The sequence below is a fragment of the Astyanax mexicanus genome, chromosome 6 (genome assembly GCF_023375975.1).
Source record: "Astyanax mexicanus isolate ESR-SI-001 chromosome 6, AstMex3_surface, whole genome shotgun sequence".
Classification (NCBI taxonomy): Eukaryota; Metazoa; Chordata; class Actinopteri; order Characiformes; family Acestrorhamphidae; genus Astyanax; species Astyanax mexicanus.
In genome coordinates this window covers 29,438,147-29,452,215 of record NC_064413.1, presented here as the reverse complement: position 1 = coordinate 29,452,215, position 14,069 = coordinate 29,438,147, and the positions used below count along the sequence as shown (strand labels likewise).

At 39.7% G+C, this 14,069-nt stretch overlaps 1 protein-coding gene across 1 annotated transcript in view; it reads right to left on the bottom strand.

The window, feature by feature from the left end:
- The window catches only part of LOC103024154 (A disintegrin and metalloproteinase with thrombospondin motifs 16), an 86,265-nt gene that overhangs the window by 51,241 nt on the left and 20,955 nt on the right, over positions 1-14,069 (bottom strand). Inside the window, exons 4-7 of the mRNA XM_007254528.4 lie at positions 12,791-13,142; positions 9,598-9,800; positions 6,135-6,218; positions 5,469-5,628 (exon numbers count right to left, since the gene is read on the bottom strand). Of these exons, the coding sequence (XP_007254590.3) occupies positions 5,469-5,628; positions 6,135-6,218; positions 9,598-9,800; positions 12,791-13,142 (799 nt within the window). The remainder of the gene's footprint in view (positions 1-5,468; positions 5,629-6,134; positions 6,219-9,597; positions 9,801-12,790; positions 13,143-14,069) is intronic.

The following is a 14,069-nucleotide window of genomic DNA, read 5'->3' as shown; positions in this document are numbered from 1 at the left end:
ACATGCTGAAAATTATTTAGCTTTATTCACAAGATAACACATCAATACTTATACAGGTATAGGCATTTCCTGAGGTGATACTTTATGATCCCTTTACATACTGCTATCACTGAAAGCTCTGTGAAAGCTCTTTCTGCTAAAATCCACTTTTTCTTGTTCTTTGTGAAATACTATAGGTCTCTCTGAGTTGTATAGTTATGCTGCATATGAAACTGTTCCTTAACCTCCCTTGTCTGCAGTAGCTAATAAAAGAAAATCCTCATCAGGAAAAGCACTGTGTCTACGTTAACCAGTGAGTTCATGGCCTCTCACACCCTGGCTTTGGACCGCCCACAGGCAGCGCCAGGCTACAGCAGAGCCGACACTGTCAGCTAGCTAAAGAGCTTACAGCTTCTGTTTACACCAGCTAGTTAATGTTAGCTATCTTGTATAAGTAACTATAGGTTTGAATCGGATCTCCGGTGGATTCCGTGTTTTACTGAGACTTTAAATATTCACTAGGGAAGCACAGTTTGAAAAGGTAGCACAACTCGACAGAAACCCAGGCAACGCACCAGTTTTTAGGATATAGAGCGGACTCTGGGGCTTCCCAAGCACCGAATCACCAAGTCTGAGGTAAGAGTTTAGTAGCATTAGTCTAACTGAAAGAAATGTTATCAATGCCGTGGGGGGAGCAGCACCGGAGCCCTTTTTTTTTTTACAAAAAACAGCTCACATGGCATTTATTCATACTAGAGATCACAACCAGAAATTTTTAAATGCATAAAAAATGTTAAAATGAGACCTTTAATGTAGGTGTATACAGGGTAGCATTGGAAAACCATCCAGAGTACATTGTATAGCTCCAACAAACCCATACTATTAAAAAAATAAAACACCAAATACTACAGATATCAAATAACAGTAAATGCTGGGATCAGCCCAGTTTCATTCCATCTGCTGAAGATGAATACTCAAGATTATAAACATTATTTTTTACTTTTTATAAACATCAAAATTAAAGACATCACAGTTGATTTCCCTCTTTTCTACACCAGATCCTAGAAAGCCAGGCTAAAACAAGGTCACTGATGTGTGTTTCATCAGATAAAGCGGAGAACACCTTCCACAACACAGTCTGGCCTGCAGGCCTCTGGCTGGTGTGGCTGGTGTCGAGGGAGCACAGACTGTTTTACAGTTTGCTCTGTTTGCTTTTTATCAGAACTATGAAAAAATATGAAAGTCTCACGACATGTGTGAGAGATAATGTTATTGAGCTCATAAATAACACAAGACTGACAAGGAAATAGGGTCCAAATCAAAACACTCTGGAAAAGCAACAGTACGAAGAGCATGGGATGGATTTATAAAGCTGATTTACACTCTGCTATTAGGGGACAGAACAGTTTTCCATATGCTTTCTATCACACACCCACGTTTCTAAAGTTAGTTTAATGTTACGAGGAAAATCACAAAAAAACATACAAAAACATAGAATATAGAATTTGAATAAAGGCATACAGACTGATGACAATCCAACTACAATAGACATACAGTAATTCTGCTACCCGCATTACCATAGTAATGCACCTACAACTATACCACAGCTACGGTATATTCAATATTATATTTAAGCAATAATACACTTGAGGTTTGTGCTATAATGTGCTATAATGTGTAACTCGAGCTGCATTCTCGTGCCTACGACCACAGCACAGAAGTGCCAATATTACACCTTATAACACGAACATCCTATGTATTATTGCAACTATACCACAGTTCCATTTTTTGCTGTTTATTGAAAGATTTTGAGTTTAAGAGGATAAGAAAATACAATTTGTTTCGTCATAAACACTTCGCGAGTTAAAATAGTTTCATTGCTGCTCTGTTTGTAGCTGCGCTGTTTGGATTAAAGGCCCTGCATCATTGCTAGGTTATCTGTATGTGGTGGAGTAATACATGAAGAGCTTCGGTTACAGTGCATTACCAGCTGATACTGGCACTCACAGAACGCCTCTTAGCCAATCGCATTGAAGGGTCGGAACTAACTGTGGTATTATTTGCATTACTCTATTGGTTCTCAAACATTCAACATCTATTTTTAATCATTAGTTTACTTGTATAGATTGGTGTCAGACAGTGGTTAATTTTGTGTTGTGTTTAAACACAACCGTGAGATGTCAGAGTTATAATTTGTCTATAGATTTGTTGTTCTGATTGGCTAAAAAGAGAACTCTTTTTTTCCTTTTTTTTTACTATCTATATATAATAAATATATTGTCTTGATTAAAGTATCATAATATGTCGCAACATATGAAACATATTTTGTACTTTTTTTCCTTTTTTATTTATTTTGGGATTAATATCATAATTAAAAAAATAAAAATAAAAACATTTTTTAAAACAAAAAGCCATTTTAAAATCTGGCTGTTGCTGACAGACAGCAGTCGGTCAGGGAAATGAGCGCTTTAGTTGTGAAACTAGCTAGCTGTTTTTTCAAGCTGGATTAATCACTGAGTTGATAAAATGAATTCCCTGTGTGAGTTGAGTTTTTACTTTGCCCGATGGCTAAAGGAAGCTCTCCTATCTTTTTTTTTTTTTTTAGCTAACTCTGACTCTGTTTTGTGTCTTGGAATCAAGTATAAATCAGACAGTCTTTTCACTTATTCAGTAAAACACTGAATTCAAATATTTTTGTTGTCAAATATGCAGTGCATCTATTGTACACTCATTTTCTTGGTTATGTTAGACCTAAACCAGTTTTTATAGTGACATTACACCCTTTTCTGGCAAAGAATACACCTGTCCTATGTAAACATGAAGAAGCATATATTTCTGCAAAACAGGTCAACTTCTTAGTGTTCCTGAACTTCTTAAATCAAAACTACACCCCTACAGTGCTGTTCGCATTTATTTCAGACGATTCTTCTATTGTATTCCTGCCTTGACACTTAACACTGTAGCACTGGTCTTTAATCTTCCTCTGACCTCTGGCTGGCGTGAGATTCTCATTAGTTCCTCCTCACCTGAACTTCTGAGGGTTCTGGCCTGCTAGCTCTAGGGTTTGGGGAGGAGTTAATCACAGCCCCAGCCCCAACCATCAGGTTCCCAGCACCTTTGAACCGTGGCCTGGTGGCTGAAGGCAAGGTGAGCAGGCTAATGGAGCTTATTGGTTTACCGAGACCAGCGGCTTTGAAGTGAAGGAGGTGGAACTAGGTGGGACAAACACGGTTCTCACAGGAAAACAAAGCACAGCAATTACTGATAGATAAGCACACCTAATCTTCTGATATTACAAAAGGAAAGGAAACTGAGTATTATGGTGTACGGTATACCGTAGGTGTCCAATAGAAAAAGAGCTAAAATAGCTTCCAGACAAACAGTGCATGGAAACATTATATTTATTTGACCACTTTTATTAAAGACTGTGCAAAATCTTTGGACCATTAATCATCAAACTGGTCTGGATTTTGTTTTGCCATTTCATTCATCCAAATGACTGTTGCACCCAGAAGTAATTAAGTGACAGGAATAAAACTTGGTGGGTAGTTATGTCGAAATGGTTGCAGAGTATCTTGAGTAGAGATTCCCGCCAAATTAACTTTGAGGTTCATTACAGGAACGTTGACAGATCAAGTTTATGTTATTGAGGTCCTGCAACCAGTGACCTCATCTTTTCTGAACACACGCTATTGGGCGTGCTATTCCAACAGGACAATGCTTGTCCACATACTGCTGTCATCTGACATATACCAGGGTTTCCCCCAGGATTTCCTTGAAGGTGCGGTGGCAGGACCCCCCGGTTGGGAACCGATAATTTATATCACGTTAATGATATCACGATATAACACAATTACACATGTTTCCAGTTATTTCCTTTATTTCCAACTGTCACTGAAAAATGCCCACTTAAAACAAAAAGTTGCAAAAAGTAGGTTTCTTTAAAATAAATCCTTATTGTTCTTTTTTCAGATACGGTAAACGTAAAAGTGTGCAACACAAAATGTTAAATTATACATATCAATATCTTTAATCTTTAATTTAATTACAATAAAATGTTTACTGGACCGTGAAAACAAATGCATCACAGAGCTGTTCTAGGGTGCCTCTATTCTAGGGCCCTACATCCTTGCTTTATGACAGCTCCAGAAACAGAAACATAGCGTGATTTTCACTCCACCAGGTGAGTGAGCCTGAGTGGACACCTGCGTAAGTTGAAGCTGTTTAATCACTGTTTAATTCATCTCTCTCTCGCGCGCGCATTATGTTTCAGTCTCTCTCTCTCTCTCTCTCTCTCTCTCTCTCTCTCTCTCTCTCGCATTATGTTTCAGTCTCTCTCTCTCGCTATTTACAGGCGCGCTCTCGCTCTCTCTCTCTCTCTCGCGTTATGTTTCAGTCTCTCTCTCTCGCTGTGTCCTATACTCACACTCTCTCTCTCGCGCGCGCGTTATGTTGGCACTGCATGACTAACTACCGATTTCCACCCCCGAAGTTCAACACATGGCTGACGGAATTATTCCCCCCTAAATTTAGCTCCGGCAAATTTAAGACATTTTGGTTGAAATTTTAAGACAAAATAAGACTTTTCAAGGCCTTATTTGACAAAAATGAAATTTAATACCATTTAAGACTTTTTAAGGACCCGCGGCCACCCTGCTACATGTGCAGGACTGGAACACAGCTGTGCGTTTAGGAATTACGGCTAGAGAAGCCCTCACCTGTAGCCTCCCGAAATAGATGCAACATGCGAAACCAGCCGTGTTGTGTAGGCTACGTCTACAACATATTACCGATATAACCCTTGAACAATGTTCAACAACTTGTTCACAAATATAAAAAAACATCATTTCAGCGCCACATACCTCGGATTCAGTTGTCCAGTTTGACAGCCGGTGTCCTGTCGAGATGATCAAATTCCAGTGTCAGAAACGAGAGAGGGCGGGGCAACGCTGATCAAGCGCGGGAAAAACGCCGGGCTCCGAATTTTCACGAAGGGTGGCGGGGAAGAACGAAGGCGTGGCGGACCGCCGCACTGAAATGAACGTGGCGGAAACCCTGTATACCATTACCATGGCCATTCGCATCGCCAGAAGTTACTGTGATTCAAAATTTGCAGTATGCGCTACCAACACTCCATCCCTAAATGCAAAATCTGCAAGAACTACGTAAATATTTGAGCTGCATTAGATGGATGATCACTAAACCCCATTTGAATCCTCTAAAACTCCATGCAGAAATGTCTGGTGTTTTTCATTTCTTCAGATTTGGATAGACTTATTGTACACCTACAGATTTGAGTAACATTGGTGAGTAAACCAGCACAACTCTGTTGCCATCAGTACATTGAGAACAGTCATGTGACCCAGCCTTTCTCAGGTCAATATCACTTTTTTACCACCCAAAATTGGCTGAAAGATGCGTACCCAGGATATGTTTTTAATACATGGCCTAAACATGAGTTAAACATGAATTAGTGGTTAAAATCTCACCCAGAGTATCACAGGGCTCATTCTTCCACGAGCAGATGTCCAACCCTGTGAGGAGAATAGCATGGTCATGGCGACGGCCTTTGCGACCCGCCAAACCCGACTGCCACTGACAGAAGCTGTTTAGAGTGTGATCCGCATGGTGGCTGACAACCAAGCCGTCCTAAGAAAAGAAGAGAATAAAAGAGAGGATGAGACTGACATGAGATTTAGTGTCTATGTTACCTCCTGACCTTCTTAACCCCCTTTTTTCAGTTCATAAGGCTACAGCCAATTAATTCTGAAGGGTGAGCCAAAGTCAGCCAGGGCAAGTGGCTCTAATTGTGCAGTCAAAATAGGAGACGACAGTAATTTTCTGCATTCTTGTACTTCATCTGTGTTACTGCAGGTGTATCAGTAACGGTCATTTCTGGCCCAGACACCAAACTCATCTGGCTGAGGTATGCTGCCTGTCCAATTAAACTGTCACTGTAAAATGAGATCTGTCTGGCTACATGGGCCAAAAAGACGAGTCTCTCAAGGTAAAGGAAAAAAAAAAAACACTGAAATACACAGCTGCTATAAAGCAGCCTCTGGTTTACTTGCCCAGAACAACTCTGTAAAGAGGATGTGTAGTGAAATCTAATAATTGTGTCAACTCAATAAGACTGAATTATGTCATTCCCTCACCTGGTCTTCATGCAGCAGTATCAGGCCAACGATCACTACATTGATATCCCCTCCTATCGTTCCATCCTTGAAAAGGGTGGAGACCTGCACAAAAAAAGATAACATTAGGGGTAGGAACCACAGGGCATCTTATGATAGGATATTAACACGATACGTTGCCATGATTATCATGATAACGATTCGTTTAAACAATCCGTGCCCGAGCATGCTTACGTCATTACCCACTGCTCAGTGGATTGCTGGTGTTGTGCTGAATTCAGCACCCCCACCATGAAAAGCACCATCCCTCGGGAGCGCATCTTCTTAAAAAATGCCAAGATATTCTGCTTTAACTTTAACTTTAGAAATCTTAGTCACGGATACATACATAGTGGCATAGTGCACATTCACTCGATAGGGTGCTTTTCCTGATGGCGGTGCTGAATTCGGCACAACCCCACCATGTTTGTTTAGGGGAACGTCACGTCGCTAATGTCATCTTGTTCCATGCTCGGGCATGGTATGCATGCAGTGTGAGTGCTGTCCGTGCCCAAGCACGGAACAAGATGACGTTGGCGGTGGTGTGAGTCCAAGTGAACCGTGCCCTGGCCCCGCCATGTTTGTTTACGGGAACGTCGTATCACTAACAAGGGGGGGGGGGGGGGGGGGGGTGCTGAATTCAGCATACCGTGCACAGGGATGCTTCAGAGCGATCACACTAGTCAATCGAGCTGTGCTTTGGGAGGTAACTGTGCAAACCGCGTACAGTCACCCGTACAGTCTCTAAAAGAGGATACGGCTCAGTTTTACTGAAAGTGAGCGGCTGGTGGAGCAATGGAGACTTCAGAAGCGGAAACTCAGAGCTCAGTGGCTCATTCACCCATAGAAAAAACAAAGAAATGAAAGAGTGAACTTTCTGACAGAGAGCGTGCTCACTCTCTTTCTCTCTCTCTCTGACTGAACATAACCTGGAATCGGATTTAGCTGCTCTAAAGGAGACCGCATCACACCCGCACAGTTTAAAATGATTCAAATGACCAATTCTCACCAAAGAGGGCTTATGGACTTATGGACATCAGCTTTAAATAAACCATCTCTCAGTAAACATAGGATTTAATCTTTTCTGTTGAACACTTGGGTTCAGTAAGTGGTACACCTGAAAAGTTGAGCTTTTGCTGAATCAGCAGACAGACATGATTAGATGCTAGAGTGAGAGTCTGACAGTCAACAACAAAGATATACCCACCGGGGCCACTTTCAGGCTTAGGGTTTAGAGGTTTAAGAGGCTCAGGTATCATAACCGTGGTCACTGGACCTGAACGCAGACTCTTTCACATTGCTTGTTTTGTCTTTTGAGCGCCCAGGCCATGCGGGGTGCTCAAGACACCTAAGCCTTTACACTGCTGATTGTGTCCACCGCCCGAAATGCGATATGAGTATTTTCCATGTTTTAAGCCCTGAGGGTGTGATGAGATGAGAAGTTCTGTGTAGTGCCAGTGTGTCTCCTGCGCTGTATTTACCACAGACAGGGCTGGTTCTGGTTCCCACAGGTTATTAAGCAGAACTGGGTCTTCAAGTGAAAGCACATGGAGTCACCTCACCTTGACGGTGATTGTATTTCTCAAACCAAGTCAAACGTGTCCTGCATTACTCTAAGGAATGTACACATGGATGGATGGGTCTGTGGGTCAGTGAGGGAGTGAATCAATGGGATCAATGGATTTATAGTCACGGATGTACAGTACCATTCAAACTTTGGACACACCTGATACAGCATATATATTTTTTTGCTATACCCAAAAATGTAAAATGTGCTTCAAATTTAAATAGTGAAACTAATGCCTGTGTAGGGGAGTGATATATATTTTGGTGAACGATAATATTGTTATTATTTTTTAAAAGATATAATACAGGTAGTCTGTTTCAAAGAAGTCTATTTTTAAGTATTCTTTTTGCTATTTACTTGATCAATAATGTATAATTGTGAATGTTTGAAGTTTAATTCCATGCAATAAATATTCTGCACTTTAGTATTGAAGTAGTTTTTTGTAAAGTTACTTTACTTTTAAACGTTTTAGACAATTTTTGTATCTACTGAATGCTTGAAAATGTTATATGTTACAATACTTCAATACTTCAGTGTTTTGTCATACCCCCCTGAGAGTGGCGGATGCTGGTCTTTCAAGGAGGGGAAGCTTAATTTCGGCCTACATCTTAACATATGTAGTTTTATTTATAAAAAAATCTACTCTCCCTGAGATGTTTTTTTGTAAACAAAAGGCATTATTTTCAAATTTTCACTACACAACAAAAAGGTACCCATTCTTTACATTGAACAATTACATAAAAAAAGACGCTATGACATGAATAAACATAAAATGATCAGTAAAAAAAAAAACATTCCGCAAAATTTTTAAAGTTGGTAAAGGAAAAAATGCAGGTAAATTTAATTCCTTTTTGGACAGTTTTAATTTCCTCGAATAATCCCTTTATTAATTTAAATTATTTAAATTATTTTTAATGATACACACAATGACACAATACTTACTACTTGCTCCTGTTCATTTATGTCCTGAGAGTTTCATCAAGAGGAATGGCCATCAGTACATTTTATTTGTTACAGCACTTCCAGTCAGCCCACTCACTTTATCATACCAGAACAGCTGAAAATACCTGTTACTTTTCCCCGCCCTGCTTTTTAACTCTTAAGTTTTTCTTTGTAAGCAAGACTATCAAATGGCTTCTCCAAAAAACGGTCCACAACATTAAAACTGTCTGATATTACCCATCACGGATTTTTACACTAAAAGATCGCTGACTCGCTCATTTCGCTGTCAATCAAAAAGGGACTCCGCCTCAGACAGATCATCCAATCATCATGCAGAAGCTGAGCGTCCGGGCCGGCCGAGGCCAGCCCACTGTCCCATAGACCCCAGAGACGCTGAGCGTCCGATGGGCGGGACAAAGCCAAGCATTTATCCAATGACTCGTCTCGTTTCGCCGCGCGCTTTGCTCCGCTATTGAGCTCTGTGGACGCTGAGCGTCCGCACTGTTTAAAGCAGCGCTGTGAAGCTGCGGGAATGAGGGACAGGAAAGCCGCGGCGTTACCAGTGATAAGAAGCTGATTCTGCACTAAGTTAAGCGTGGTGTAGCGCATATTTAATCAGTGACATGTACACACAAGAGTATATATTTAATCACTTATTTTTTTTACATTTTAGGGGAAGCCGGGCTTCCCTTGCAGTCTTAGAGCAATCGCCACTGCCCTAAGAACAGTTAATGCAAATACCCTGAAATATAGTGTTATATCATAGGACCGTTTCACCCACCCTAAGCATTAACTAATTTTTGAAGCATAAAAAAAAACATTTAATTAAATTTTTTGTAGCAGTAAAAATTTGTATTAAATGACCCACAATTGTTTTATTCAGTTACCTTTAAAACACAGCAGTTCTAGTTATTTTAGGACGACTCCATGACTTACCATGTTAAGCACAGTCAGGACGTATGTGGTTATGTTTTCGTGGCCGTGATTATCCATCATCTTCCGATCCACCACCACCAGCGTCTCCACATTCAGCTTATGATTCTGAGTGCTCTGAGACATCACTGCCCGCTTGCCTCTGGGTAGGAATTTGTACTCATCAGGTAGGATATAGATGTCCTCTTCAGGCGGCTTGGGCATATCTGAGAAAGAAATAAAAAATATTCAAAAATAAAAATGCAACAAATGGACATGCTGGAGATAAAAGTAGACTTTTAGGTCAACACACCAATGGTAACAATATGATATATACATCTATAGTAATACAAAAAGGCTCTGATAAACCTAGTTTATCTAAGGTGCCTTAAACAATATTTGATTTTGATACAGTCCAGCTAAGCATGCAACTGTACACTCTTGTAAGAGTGTAAATCATGTTACCTCCCACTCGTTTTGCTGTTAAACCAAGAAAATAAGTCATAGTTGGAGAACCAGGTTTAGCTAGCTTGCTGTCTCTATGCTAACGTTCATCTGGCTAGATTGGCTGGTTGGGTAATATTAATATGGCAAGCATCAACATCTTTAAAATATTTCTTTATTTTTGAAGAAGTGCATTTGGGAAACTAGCCGTCCAATTTTGCTTCTGTACCCCACAGCCTCGTTTTGGTAGGCGATGGTGACGTAGGTAAATAAAATGCAATTAGCTCAGAAATATCGCTAGCATCGCCAGATAGTTGTCAGTCATTGTGAGTTTCGTAATAAGAGTCCTCAGGCCAGCTCTATACTTATACTTGTATACCAAGAACAATAAAGAACTTCCATTTTTTTAGTTTATTTGCTCTCCAGACATGCATTTCGTGACGAGAAAATGACAGAACTAAACACACAGACAGGAACTAGCCATGTCAAGCCAGAAAATCTCTAAAGAGAATACCCACTTTAAGTCCAAAGTCCAAAATAAATTTGTTCATATAAAGCAACTGAGCAAAATCACAGTTTATAAATGTCTGTTAAATTTTATACGGAAGTATGTATGTATGTTTGTCCTTAACACAGAACTATCAAATGTTTTAGTACCACAGACAAAACTTTTTTAAAGCTAAAAAACAGGCCAATTAAAAGAAAAATGTGCAAGAGAGTCCACTTGTAGCAGAAAAAACAATGATAATTCTGAATATTGTGGAGCCCTACAATTTGTAATAAAACCTACATATATTTGGTCAATATTATTTAAACACTGACAAAAAAACTAAAAATATGATATGCTAAAAGAAGTATATTATGTATCATGTTAACAACATACTGTATATTATAATATGCGACACTATTGTCATATTGCCCTGCCGTAATCTACAAGGACATGCATACTCAAACACATTATTTCCAGAGTATAAGAGACAAATCCTCCATCTAATCCAGTAGGATTACATTTAATCACACAAACACACATACAAACTTCAAATCTCCCATCTATCTCCCATCACACATTCATTAAAGCTGACTTTCAGCAAGGTCAGCTGATCCCTGCCGGCACTTTCTGTTGCTTTTTAAGCACTAAGATGGACTAAAACTGGATATAAAAACAGCAGACTACATTAAAATGTCCACATACCAGCCTATATTCTCCACGTGTCCTCATCTACTCTTCTATAGGGCTCTCACTCTCCTCGTCCTAAACACCCTTAGCTTTAATAAGTGCTGATGTGATGAATGTGGCCTTAACTCAGTGCTGAGAGGTCAGGCAGCACAGAATGAGGCTCAGATTTCAAACACAGTGTGTTGACATGGAGCGAGCTCGGAGCAGGTGAGAGTAATGTGACCTTGACTAAACACGGCACAGGTGGGTGATGATGTCATCAGGATGGAATGTAAACATGAACAGCTGAGCCCTCATCGCTCTCAACCTTAATGAAATAAGGGCAACACTTAGTAAGCATGTGTGACCCCGAGTCAGCAGTGTGTCAGTGTGTGTGTGTGTCAGTTTCGAAGATCTAGATTAGGTCTGGCCTAAGGTTGTAAAGGTATCAGGTTTTTACAGTATGATTATTGTCTCCGAAAAAATTATGGTATCATGGTGTGACAGTATTTTACATTAACCGTATTTTTCTTACTATAAGGCGCACTTAAGATCCTTAAATTTTCTCAAAAAAAAAAAAAAAAAAAAATCAGTGCGCCTTATAATACGGTGCATCCTTATGTATAAATTTGACCAGTTAAGAAGCAGTAAAGCTTCTCCGCTGAAGTACAGGGTTATACAGAAGTTTTTATTTAGTTCTTCAGCCTCGGGGCTGGAGCAGTATTAGCATTAGCCGCTAACAACACTAAGCGCTAGCTCTTTTGCCATTCAGAGGTAGGTTTTATCGGCCTGTAGCCTGCTGCTAACCTTGGGTAGCACTGCTGCATTAGCATTAGCCGCTAACTGAGGTAAGCGCTAGCTCTTTCGCCGTTCAGAGGTAAGCATTATCTGCCTATAGCCTGCTGCTAACCATGGATCGCACAACTTGAGCAGTATTGGAATTAGCTGCTCTTTCGGCATTCATTCAGAGGTAAGTATATCGGACTGTAGCCTGCATGTTTACCATGTTAAAACAAGCTACGTAGGACGGTTAGCTGCTAACGGAAATGCTGCTGCACCCAGCCTAAATGGAAATCTGGAAATCTATCCACTGTAAACAAATGGAAGCGCTTTACTGTCCCAAATAAACAGTTTTCAGGAGAAAAATCTCGTTTTTCTCAAAAATCGTTTGACTTTAAAATTTAGGTCTCGCCTAAATTTACAGGTCTGAATTAGAAAAAAAAACATAGCAACACCCATGTTTCTTACTAGTGTTGCTTAATGTGCCTTATAATCCTTTATAATATAAAAATTTGACTAGAAAATAGATGTTTTTTGCTAGTGCAATTTATAATCTGGGGCACCTAATGTGTAAAAATTAGACTAGAAAATAAATGTTTATTGCTAGTGAAACTTATAATTCGGTGTGCTTTATAGTGCGAAAAATACAGTATCTAAGCATTAACAGAATAATAACAATACATAGAATTAAATTCAACTGACCAAGCACTCCTGAAGTAATCAAATTGATCAAGTGATTGATTATTGGTTAAAGAGTGTGCTAGCTCACAAGAACGGTACTGACGCTAACAATATAAAACAGCACAGTGCAGCATAATATAGAATGTCCTTACATACATTTCTTCCTTCTTCCACAGTAGTGCTGCCTCTGCTGAGTGCCGTGCTGATAGTCGTGATGGTGATGGTGAAGCTGCTGCCGGTGGTCGCTCGGGTCTGTCTGTATGTTTGTAGAACGTCTGTATCTTCTGCTGTTACTCTGCAGTTCAGCAGCCTCCTCGTCTTTTCTGCTGGGTTCCTGAAGCTCTTTAGAATCTGTGGTTCTTTCTCTGGCTGTGTGTGTCAGTGTGTGTCTCTTGTAGAGGATGTGAGGTTGGTGGTGTGCTGGTGCTGTGTAGTTCTCCGTTTGCAGGTGATGTTGAAGCAGCGGCCTCAGAAAGTAATCAGCCTCTTGTGTCCGGATCAAGCCTGACTACAAAGAAACACACACACACATAAATGTGGGTCAGAGTCTTGCAGTTCACACCGGTTTAATTCCATGTTTAAGTTCTGTTATTTGGTCACAAACTATTAGCTTCTAAATCCACTCTCTGGTCACATCTTAAGATGCATCATGCTACAACTTGAAATTTCATTCTGTTCTTATTCTGCATGACATATCCAGTAGGGGTGGGAATCACAGGACATCTAATTATACAATATTATCACAATACAATGGCCACGATAATCAATACTGTGATTTGCCAGACAATTCTCTATTATAAAATTGACCAGATCAGGGGCGTCCCTTGCTATCTTTAAGAGCCTCCTGAAGACAGAGCTCTTCAAAGAGCATTTACTCTCCTAACACCTCTTTCTACTTCTAACCTCATTTCCTTTTTCTCCTCCTTTTCTCCTCAATCCACTATTCCCCTTTGGCCTCTTTTAGGCCCTGTCGAAAATGTGTTTTGCATTGAATTTCTATTGTCCTCTATTGCTAAATATACATCATTATTGTAAGTCGCTTTGGATAAAAGCATCTGCCAATTGTGATGTAAAGTAATGTAATGCAATATCGCAATATTAATATCTTGTCCCACCCATAACATTTACCAGAAGTATCAATGAACCTCTATTTTGACTAGGAAGAACATTGAGGGCAGCCCTCATTTTCAATGTAGCCGAAAAAAAAAAAGAAGATAGGATTAATACAAAAAAAAAGTAAACTTTTACAAAACACAATAATAAAATACAAATAAATAAATAAACTAAAAAAGGGAGATTAAATGTGCCTAATATAATTTATTTCAGTACATTTCAAATAATTAAATACTTCATCTTTGATACACAAGGGAAATATTGAAATCATGAGCATTAGGTAATTGACTTTTGAAAAAAAATGTGAATATTCCTGGATTTT